The sequence below is a fragment of the Polypterus senegalus genome, chromosome 12, assembly GCF_016835505.1.
Source record: "Polypterus senegalus isolate Bchr_013 chromosome 12, ASM1683550v1, whole genome shotgun sequence".
In the NCBI taxonomy this organism is placed as follows: domain Eukaryota; kingdom Metazoa; phylum Chordata; class Cladistia; order Polypteriformes; family Polypteridae; genus Polypterus; species Polypterus senegalus.
In genome coordinates this window covers 12,578,992-12,590,709 of record NC_053165.1, presented here as the reverse complement: position 1 = coordinate 12,590,709, position 11,718 = coordinate 12,578,992, and the positions used below count along the sequence as shown (strand labels likewise).

The following is an 11,718-nucleotide window of genomic DNA, read 5'->3' as shown; positions in this document are numbered from 1 at the left end:
GGTTCTCACAGGAAATTTGAAAACGAGTTCATCTTAAAATTTTCTGACGACTCAGTGAGTGTTAGCCTACTGAAATGGAATGAAACCGCCATGGTCCAGTGGAAGATGATTTTGTTAACTGGAGTGATGAGCCTTTTCTACACCTAAACATTACAAAAACGAAGTAGCTTATAATTGATTTCATAAGAATGCCCATCCATTCACCCGCAGGAAACGATAATCAAAGACCAAGCATTTGAGATCATTAACAGCTAAAAATATCTGGAGACAATCAAAGACTCAAAACTGAACTTTAAGGGACAGCAAGCAGTGCCTTTACTGTCCAGGGAAGCTAATCATTCTTAATGTGAGACCTACCATTATGACCGTCTTCAATAAATCTTACATTGCTGGCCTGGTTTGGAAATTGTAATGTTAACAGCAAAAACACAATAAATCAAACTATAGAAAAATAACAGGGTCTTAATAATCCAATCCCACAGACCCGTTTAATAATATTACAAAAAGTCGCATGTACCCTCTGAGACAGGACTCACCCGCTACATTCAGTTTCAGTTGTCATCAGGTCACAGTTCAGGGTCCCAAGGATCAGAAGAACCAGTTCATATACTCCTTCATGCCAACTGCTATTGAACAGTTAGCGTTTGCATCAGTCATCATCAAGCTTAAATTCTGATTTAACTTTTATGTGGAATATGTTTGATCTAAAGTTTTACTACAAGTGCTCACTGCTATATTTGTACCGATTTGTCTTTTTTTTTTGGTCAGTGTCTCTCTGGTAAACCTGCTGACAAACCAAATTCCCCTCTTGGGACAATTGAATTAAATGGGCTTGTCGTGGGCGAGGTCGTCGATTTTTTGAGGACTGCAGTTCCTCTGTTTTGGGACGAAAACGTTACCGAGTTTGTAAACAACGAACCAATCACCATCCAATATAAAGTCGCCGACGTCTTTCCTTTTAGTGTTATCCTCAAATGTTTTAGACTTTGTAGGTAATTCGGCCGTGTCCCCAAGGTGTCAGAGATAATGGAATTCTTAAAATCTCCTAACCGTCTATTACAATATATTCAGAGGAGTCGGAGGATCACATTTTTACATTTGTATGCCACAGAACTGAGCCTCACCTTAGGCATACACGTTACTTTAGCTAGTCTAGTAGATGAAAAATGGACCGACCACATTAACTGTCTGGCAGGAGCAAGCGTGACCCCCGAGGCCGGTTAGCTGCCCATTCAAGATTTACTGATGCAGCTGGTGTGAGATCTGGCACATAGTGAGCGACCCCAGAAGTGGACAAAATGACATAAATGAACAACGGATTAATTATTCTGGCCTCTTTTTGACACCTCATCCACTCACAGTTTACAGCGCTCAAAATGGAGTGACACACGTAATGCCGAGTTATCTTCACTGCCCATTTTTACATGCAGTAAACTTTAAAACAAATCTGGTATATAACAGCTTGCTAAAACCCTGCTGCAATCATATCATTTGTTCAAGTAAACAGCCGATGATGAAAAATAAGGTGCTTTCCCGAGTATTAAAGGAGCATACTTGGACAATTCAGCCTTTCAAAAATGAACACGCTTTTTCCTGAAAATCATGTTCAGGTGTTATTGAAAGTTTGGCATTACATCTTGACGTCAGTGAGTTTAGATGATCAGGGCGGGCCACAGTGGCTGCAGGAGTTCATTTGAACCACTTTCTTAATCAACAGCCAACTACTGCTGCTAATGAAGCACATTTCTTAGAGGGCCTGGCACACACGCATGAGAAGATGGTGTAGCAGCCCATTTTCAGAACGTAGGCAGTACTTTTAATTTTTGTAATTGAAAAGCTAAAAAAGTGAAAAACATGGAAGGCAACCTTACCTTTTATTTCTGGTTTTAAGACAACATCTACCGCCATCACCACTGAATCCCTAACTGTAAACTGGCTCTTCATTCTCTCTCATTAGCCAGGTGGTGATGTACTGCACACCTTTAAAGGCATTCCTAAATAGTCAAAGACCACCTCTTTGAACAGCCCCCCCGTTTAATCTCTCACGCACCTCTCTTTTTTGGAAGACTGCTGTTGGGGTTAGGACAGAAAGATGGTGGGTGACTCTTTCTACAAGGCACTTTGCATTGTCATGCAGTCTTCTCAACACTTGTGATTCTCCTTTATAGATTGTGGCCCCCTCTGCTAAAAAAATTTCACTAATAATCCCCCAAGAATCTAACCGCCTACATTAAACTATCATCTTTTTGTCTAAAAAGCACCTTTTTCCTAACAGTAGACCAGCTATCCTAAGAGTTTCTCTTCAGTGTGCCACTTTGTTAATTTTCCTGTACATTTGAACTGTCTGAATCACAAGGCACATTTAATTTTGGAGCCATTTTACATATTAACAACCCAATTTCCATTTCCCAATATGAATTAAAACCAGTTCTAGGGAAAAATATTCTTTACATTTTGTATAGTAGGAATGTTTTCACATCACAGTAAAGCTATGTAGGTACACAATACTAAGTACTGTATAAAACCCACAGTTTCTTGTGTATTTAATGAAACCATTTTCACCTAGAGCATTTTTGTTATTTAATTATTAAGTGAAATGTGTAAACACAGACTGCTCCATTTTAAAAGGTTTAGGAACTCAAAAAAAAAAACAACCCAATTTAAACCAACAGTTTTATTCAAATTTAAATGCAGAGTGAATTTAAGATCTTGGTCTCTCCTTCTTGCCTTTGTATAGTGCCAAAAGAGAAACATTGGCCACCTTCACAACCTTGAATCGAACACCAGGGATATCTCCCACGGCATGGCCTTTACGACCAAACCCAGCAACCAGAACTTCATCGTTCTCCTAAAAAGAAAAACCAAATCAAAAATTAAACATTGTTGTGGCTTTCCTTGAGATGTGCATTTCTCTAACAATTGTTCTATTTATTTCAGGACATTTACTACAAGAGGAATGTGTTGTAAAGTAAATAAACAGTTTCCCCCATGACTACACAGCTACAGTACCCTCCACTAATATTCACACATTTGGTTAAAAAAAAAAGTCATTAAAATCCGTGTTTATTCTCTTTACCTTTCATTCAAACTATGAACAAAAATCTAATCTTTACTGGTACACATATTTATATACACACACACATTGCTGGTTTTGAAAACACAAGTATTCTATAAAAATAAATGGAAGTCCACACATATGTAGCACAGACATATTTGCTCACAGCTGCGTAGTTTAAATCTTTGCCAAATCAAATAAGGTGTAATGATACATTTACCTATACAGACGTTCATTTGGATTTTGGGCAAAAAGCTACAAGTCAGGGAAAGTCAAAAAAAAACTTGCTTTAAAAAGAAATGTGTAGGGTATATTGGTTTTCATAAAACACTGGCTTAAAGGGAGAGCATTTACAGTCTACATTTTCAAAATTCACACTTGTGTTCCTACAGTAATGGTGGTCACGTGTTTGATGTGTGAAGGTATCGTGGTCATTAATGGGAAAACTGCCACTAACCAGTTTAAAACAGCAAAAAAAAAAAAAAAAAGGCCAAATGGTAAAAAAAAAAAAATTAACAAAACTAGCATGTTTCAGCCATTTACTTTTATAAAGCAGGTTACATGTGAGTGTGGATGTCTAGCAGTGATAAACTAAAACGACTGCAGCTACATTCAGGCAGGCTGAGCAAAGCTATGCAAGAGTGGATTATGGAGGGAAAAAGTGACAATCCAAACACAGCCAATGTCACCAGCACTGCTGAAGTTAAACTGATGTTTAAAAACTGTTAAAGCCTGGTGTACACAACCAAAGGGCAGAGTGTGGATAAACAACAGAGATTTTAACTGCATCTGGGGCTACACGTAGCGTTTCTGCTATAAACAAAAATAGCAAATGAAACTTCATGGGTTCGCTTTATTTAGTAAGTTACCTTGACCACTTTTCAATCTTTAAATGACATTTCTGTCAAAAGACAAATACATGAATACAAAAGTCATGTTTTCATCTCATACTCCTTTATTTACACGTCTTCATGCTTTTAAAACAGACAAAGCTAGCTCAAGGCAAAATGTCCCATTAAATGGGAAGAGGAGTTAACACTACTAGCTTTTTTCACAAATGTGGCAAACTGCATCAAGTTTTCTCTGACTGAACAATGAATTGAAGTTAATTTACAAATTTTCTAGATTTGTTTAGTTCTGGGGTCTGTACAATAGGTCCTGGAGGGCCTTAGTGGCTGCTATTAAATAAAAAAAACAATCCTTACCAATGACAGATCTTTTTAAAATTGTCTGGCTTGCAGTGTTTTCATTTTGTGACTTAAGGTCATTCTTATATAATAGGAGTTTTTTCCCCCTGTACAAGGGAATAATTTAGTAGCCAGAATCGGATTAGTAATTCTCACTCCACTTTTTTTCTCCCCCAATTTCCTTAGAAATACTTTATTAAACCAGATAGTTCAAGATAAAAACACAAAGGTGTAAATGGGAAAACTGTTTATGGAGCACCACTGGTTTCTTTTCCATCATATTGCTTAGAAGCAGCAAATAAAAATCAGTGAATGCTGCAGTTTAAAATAAGCCATTAAGGGTGGAAAATCTTAACAAGTGAAACTACTAAAACGAAGCACACAAATGTGAAATGTGCAGTAAGTGCTTCAATAGTAATAACTGACTTCTTAGGAAGAAACTGGGTTGGAACAAAAACCTGCAGCCCTCCAGAACAGACTATGCAGTCCCTTTTTTATTTTTCTAAATTTGCAAGTTACAAAAATTACTTAAATCTTTTTCTCGACCCTCATGGCCAAAAAGGAATGTTTTCAAAAGGCATCCAGACAACAATAGCTACTTTAACTAATAGCAAAGAAGAATAAATTAGGCAATTTGACATTTTGCATGTACACAAGAAAATAACTCAAATGAAAGGTTAAATGGTGATATTCAAATATAATGCAATTACATGACATTAAACCCGCATAATACAAACATACATCCAAAAACATGCATGCATAATGTTCTGCCCAAGATCCAACACTTTCAAGTAAGGCTGCAAAATAAAAAGGTTCTTTAGCAATCCACATGCACAGAAAGTTAATACTGGAACCATCAAATCTTCAAAACAGTACAACTGGACCCCTCAGTAAAAGTTTCAATTTACATACCATGGGTATGTTGATAGGCCTTCTGTAAAGATTAGCAAACTATATGAAATTCATCTTTATAATAAATGTGAAGCATATCTAAGTAATCACCAACCTCAATAAAGTTCAGACAACCATCATTGGGAACAAAAGCTGTGATCTTCTTGCCATTCTTGATAAGCTGGACTCTCACACACTTTCTGATGGCAGAGTTAGGCTGCTTGGCTTCAACGCCGCTGTGAAAAGATGTTTCATAAATGTATTTGTCATGAAACTGAGCAGTCATTCCTCAAGGATACTTGTTCATGGATACAATCTACTTTAATTATGGTGTCTTGACAGAAATCCCACTATGTTGATATCATCAAATGCAATTCTGAAACACAATACTAAATTTCCACTAGTATGTTAATTACACTGTTGGATTTCTCAAAATGAATGATAGTTATTAATTAGCTGGATGAAACATTAACTGAAACTACTCTCTATAAACCTGGAAAAAATGGTGCTTGAAGAGTTGTGGCATTTGTCTAAACACCACTACATTCAGATCTATTAATAGTCCAAAGAGCTGCCAACTCAAGTCTGACTGACTTCCCTCAAACTGCAGGTGTATTTCTGACACTAAAGGCCCCATCAGTCTAAGCTTTTACATAAAAGCTGAACTACTATTTAGCATACTCTTACATAAGAGCTACGTCTGAAGCCTTAATAATGCTGTCGAGCAAATATTTAATATCTTCAATGATATCTTTCGCAGTCTCTTTTCTTGCTCTCATTACCACCCCACCCACCAAATACCCCTCTTAATCCGAGGAAGAGACAATGGAGTAGACGTGCCTTTCGTGAATGGTAAGCCCAACAGAACACCTTTGTGGTATTCTGCTGCAGTCACCATCTGCCATACTATCAACGACACAGAGTGGATTCTGGGCTGCACACAAATGGTTGGAATACATGTCACTGCAAGATGCTTTAAGTGGCATTGAAATAAGATCATTGTAACATGTGTCTTATCTGTGTAGATATTACATAGTGCTGTTATATTCAACTTTTATAGTGTAGTGCTTTTCTGACTTGCAGTTTTGTGTTTTGATAACATTTGATTTCAGTTCGTTTTTTTTAAATAAAAAAAACTCCTTTTGCATACATCACAGAACTAAGCATATTGTATAAAAATTTTACAAAATCGTAACTTAAGAGGTATAAAGTGTAACTTACACAAAACAAACCACATACTTACACTTTTTCCAGAACAATGCCTTTGGCGTGAGAAGCTCCTCCAAAAGGGTTGGCCTTTAGGGCAGTACCCAAGTTGGCCTTCTTGTACTGCTTGTCATGCCACTTCTGCTCACGGCGGTGGTTGCGCAGCTTTCTAGCAGTACGGAGTCCCCTGCACTTGCCTAAAAAAATGTTTAAATCAAATAATATTTAGGCTTTTTATTAATATAATAAACATGTACTATGCTGAAATTTGAAACAGGCGAGTTATCAAAAATTAAGCATTACCAGCAAGTACATCATGTAGACAATGGGCTCTCAGATTTACTCCTAGGGGGCTGCGGTGACTTGCGTTTTTGTTCCAACCCAAGTTTTTCGACGAGAACTTATGCAGCTAAATGGAATATTGCTTAAGCAACATTTCTGTACTTCACTTTAGTTTTTTTTTTTTTTGTAAAGATTCCCAAGTAGCTACATTCTGTTTTGAATTGTTTATCCAGCTTCTAATTAACAATGAGATGCTAATAAACAAACAGTTCACTATATAACTCATGTTCAATCTATCATGAAATATCTGTTTGAAAAAAAAATTGGTTAAATTAAGTATAAGGAAAGAAATATGTGAAGGACTGAGAATCACAAATCTGTTCCAGTCCACAAAATTAATTTGATAATATTCTCAAATGAGAGAAAGGTATAATATAAAAATGACCTGATGTTGGACAAAGAATGCATCAACATGCCATAAAATTAAACAACAAGACCTGTCCTTTAACATTCACATAACCACACTGAAGAGTGAGGGGTGAAAACTAGCACAGTCCTAAACTTCCATTCATAAATATTTGTCAGGTTTTTTTTGTTTTGCATTTGTACTAAATTTCCAAAACTATTTGGGGTTGAATTTCAGATTCTGTACTCTCCCTTAATTTTTTTTTTAATTTGTGAGTTTAAGCCAGTGCTTATTTCTCATGAAATAAATATATACAAATTTATATACACACATACTGTACATGCACGCCAATAAAAAAAGATTCGACTCTCTTGCTTAAAAGCATCTGCCACATGCACATTTTTAGCAAGTGATTTTTAAATGTATCGATTTTAAGTTAGAAATTTCTATTTTTAAACAATACTTGAATAAAAATGTTTTAAATATGAAGCCCTACACTCCTGTCATTGGTTTTTCTGTGATGGATAATTGAACGTAGTAACTGTTCTTATCGGACAGGCGGTCAGTGTTAGTGTAATATTTCTTTTTAATTAGTACGTTTTTGAGAATTCGCCTTTTCCTTTTTCCAATTCGCTCACTTGTAAGACGTGCAGGTTCGTCCAGTCCGGGGGAAGACGTGCAGGTTAGTCCCGTCCGGGAAATCAAAAACAAATAGTCGTACCTCGATCCTCGAGTTATATTATAAAGAGATAAACGTTTAAAAACCAAAGAAAAACCGTGTTCAGGAAATAAAGATTTGCATTTGTTTAAGGTAACGGTTCTTCCCGAACCATTTCTTACATTCATCCCACTTTCAGTGTATGATATGCGTATTCCAAACAATACCACACCTTGAAAAACGTAAGCAATCGAGAATCCATTAGCCCGGACAATAAACCACAAATACGCATCGTATTAACAAGACACGTTTTCACCTCAAGCCCACTGCCTACAATATTGAATGATTTTTCTGAGGCACACTGCAGCATTTGCATGGCAGCGGCCTACTCGCTCCAATAAATACGTCAATAATCGTGCTTATATTGACTTAAACAATAGATTTGTCTTATAAGTAACAACTAGACACCCTGGTGACCCCCTCAAAAACACATTTTCTCGATAAAACCATCAATATGAAACAAAAATAAAAAAGTTTAACAAACTGCCAGCACGCACCCATCTTCACCGTCCACGAGCTGCAACAGGAAAGGAAGTTACCCAGAAGCCTCTGCGTTCAGAACCCCTCTTAGGACCAAGAATTTAGCTGCCACTGGTGCCTGATTAAAAAATAAAATCAAACGACAATGAGGTATTTCGAGTTTGTCAAAAGGTGTAGTAAACAGCAATTTTTGGGAGAAGGGACAGTGATTATTTTCATTACGGCTGCAAGAACCAGAGTTTGAATTTCGTCCTAAACACAGTTTCTGTACCTTGTCGAAGTATCCTACCGTAGTTTATTGTAAGTCGTAACATTAAACTTATAACGTTATACCATGTCATCATTTAACATGTTGTATTTAGAAGTCGTCTATCAAATTTATGGAAATGTTAACATTTCTCAATTTATTCTATATGCATCATTTAATGCCCGAAAGAGACACAGCCTGATGCAAAGATTTCAGAAGACGGTCATTACTCGTGCATGGATACAATGGCCTGTACAAGATTAAAAGTCACACATGCAAAATATACAACTTATAAAATGTTGACAGCAAATACCTATGCAGTAAACTGTAATAAATGTAGTAAGGCTAAGTTGCGTAATTTTGTTCTGCGCATGCGTACTATCAGTGAGTAGATCATTTCGATGGGTAGGATGTTTCGTTAGAACACCGGGATGGAAGAGCTGCTGAAGACGAGAGGTCGGATGTAGAAGATGAAAGTGGAGGGAGATTGTGCACTTGTTACAGCTGATAAAGCAACGGACCGGGGATGCAAGTTTATAGGGCCCGAGTCCATGCATTTTTATTTTCTCATAAATAGTGAATTCATACAGTTAGTTGGGTTACAACTGAATTAATAAAAAAAAAAAAAATCACACAAAACGCAGGGGAAATAAAGCAAAATTTGTGATCGCTGTACATGGAATATTGTTTTTGCCTACTTATGCCATTTATTTATCCATCCATTATCCAACCCGCTATATCCTATAACTACAGGGTCACGGGGGTCTGCTGGGGACAATCCCAGCCAACACAGAGCGCAAGGCAGGAAACAAATCCCGGGCAGGGCGCCAGCCCACCACAGGGCATGCCATTTATCTATTCAAACTTCTTTTCTTCTTAGTGTGTGCGTCTTTTTGTTCTGAGAAGACGTGTCAGTAAGAATTTTATTATACTGAGTATACGACAATAAACTTGAACTTGAAGTGTTTAAACTGAAGTGAACTATGAAGGATGTAAGAACTACTGAGGAATAAGTCAAGTTTTACAAGAATAAGGCATAACGGCATGGACCGTAGGGGAGTCCATTCTGTAAACCAAATACATTGAATATTTCTACCATACGGCAGTTCACAGTGAAGCCGACCTGCTTAACGAATTCTCCAGTTTTAGGATTATATGTCTTTTTCTCTTTCTCCATAGTTACAGTGTTGGTGGCCCAATGGTAGTGCTGCTGCCTCGTCGTATGGAGACCAAGGTTTGCATTTTGGTTTCTCCCTGCGTGGAGTTTGCATGTTCTCCCCATGTCTTTGAGGGTTTCCTCCCCCAGTTCAAAGACATGCAGGTTAGGTGAAGTGGAGGTTGGTGCTTATTTGCCCTGTGATGGACTGCCACCCTGTTCAGGATTTGTTCCTGCCTTGCACCCTATGCTAGCGCAGACAGGCTCCAGTCGACCCACACCTGCATACCTGGTCTGGATTAGGCAGGTTAGAAAATGACATGCGGTGGATTCAGAACGTATTCGGACCCCTACAGTTCTGTACACTTCATTGTGTTGCCAACTTAATTTTAAAAAGACAGATTTGCCATTTTTGCCCATCAATCTACACTCAATAACCCAGAATGACAAAAGTGAAATCACATTTTCGGTAAGGTTTGTGAATGTATTAAAATCAAAAGCTGAAAACATTTGCAGAGCACCATTTATTTACAGTTAATATGTCTCTTAAAATATTCCTGGGATTAAACTTCAAATGTTAAACAACCCCACCAATATACACTCACCTAAAGGATTATTAGGACCACCATACTAATACGGTGTGTGACCCCCTTTCGCCTTCAGAACTGCCTTCATTCTACGTGGCATTGATTCAACAAGGTGCTCAAAGCATTCTTTAGAAATGTTGGCCCATATTGATAGGATAGCATCTTGCAGTTGATGGAGATTTGTGGGATGCACATCCAGCTCCCGTTCTACCACATCCCAAAGATGCTCTATTGGGTTGAGATCTGGTGACTGTGGGGGCCATTTTAGTACAGTGAACTCATTGTCATGTTCAAGAAACCAATTTGAAATGATTCGAGCTTTGTGACATGGTGCATTATCCTGCTGGAAGTAGCCATCAGAGGATGGGTACATGGTGGTCATGAAGGGATGGACATGGTCAGAAACAATGCTCAGGTAGCCCGTGGCATTTAAACGATGCTCAATTGGCACTAAGGGGCCTAAAGTGTGCCAAGAAAACATCCCCCACACCATTACACCACCACCACCAGCCTGCACAGTGGTAACAAGGCATGATGGATCCATGTTCTCATTCTGTTTACGCCAAATTCTGACTCGAGACAGAAATCGAGACTCATCAGACCAGGCGACATTTTTCCAGTCTTCAACTGTCCAATTTTGGTGAGCTCGTGCAAATTGTAGCCTCTTTTTCCAATTTGTAGTGGAGATGAGTGGTACCCGGTGGGGTCTTCTGCTGTTGTAGCCCATCCGCCTCAAGGTTGTGCATGTTGTGGCTTCACAAATGCTTTGCTGCATACCTCGGTTGTAACGAGTGGTTATTTCAGTCAAAGTTGCTCTTCTGTCAGCTTGAATCAGTCGGCCCATTCATTCTCCTCTGACCTCTAGCATCAACAAGGCATTTTCACCCACAGGACTGCCGCATACTGGATGTTTTTCCCTTTTCACACCATTCTTTGTAAACCCTAGAAATGGTTGTGCGTGAAAATCCCAGTAACTGAGCAGATTGTGAAATACTCAGACCGGCCCGTCTGGCACCAACAACCATGCCACGCTCAAAATTGCTTAAATCACCTTTCTTTGCCATTCTGACATTCAGTTTGGAGTTCAGGAGATTGTCTTGACCAGGACCACACCCCTAAATGCATTGAAGCAACTGCCATGTGATTGGTTGATTAGATAATTAATGAGAAACTGAACAGGTGTTCCTAATAATCCTTTAGGTGAGTGTAGAATCATTAAATAAACACACACACGAGTTAGTAACGAAGATCCAACACTTACATGTATCAATTTCCAAAATGTGCAACACTGGGGACGGGACACAAGTTCGCAAGGTCTATTGGCCGTTTTTAAATATGGTAGAGTACAGATAAATCTCATGTGTTGGCTGTGATTTAAAATAAAATCCGCTCAGCCACAGTGTCGGGCAGGCATTCAGTCCTTCTCAAATCTGCTTAATCCAAGGCACAAGGCCATCACAGAGACCCTTTGGGCACACACATGTCCTCACATTCACACTGGGA

The 11,718-nt window shown here is 38.3% G+C and overlaps 1 protein-coding gene across 1 annotated transcript; it reads right to left on the bottom strand.

Moving 5' to 3' along the window:
- Positions 1-2,655: 2,655 nt before the first annotated feature.
- rps23 (ribosomal protein S23) lies at positions 2,656-8,343 on the bottom strand. Its single transcript, XM_039771266.1, has 4 exons — positions 8,243-8,343; positions 6,377-6,536; positions 5,249-5,369; positions 2,656-2,848 (listed from the first exon to the last, which is right to left on the bottom strand). Exons 1-4 carry the CDS (start codon positions 8,244-8,246, stop codon positions 2,702-2,704), a joined length of 432 nt encoding a protein of 143 aa, XP_039627200.1. The 5' UTR covers positions 8,247-8,343; the 3' UTR covers positions 2,656-2,701.
- Positions 8,344-11,718: the final 3,375 nt, after the last annotated feature.

Coding starts and splice junctions, on each gene's coding strand:
- rps23 (XM_039771266.1), bottom strand. Junction 5,370..6,376: donor GGCATTGTTCTGGAAAAAGT/GTAAGTATGTGG, acceptor ATCTTTTCACAG/CGGCGTTGAAGCCAAGCAGC. Junction 2,849..5,248: donor GTTGTCTGAACTTTATTGAG/GTTGGTGATTAC, acceptor TTTTCTTTTTAG/GAGAACGATGAAGTTCTGGT.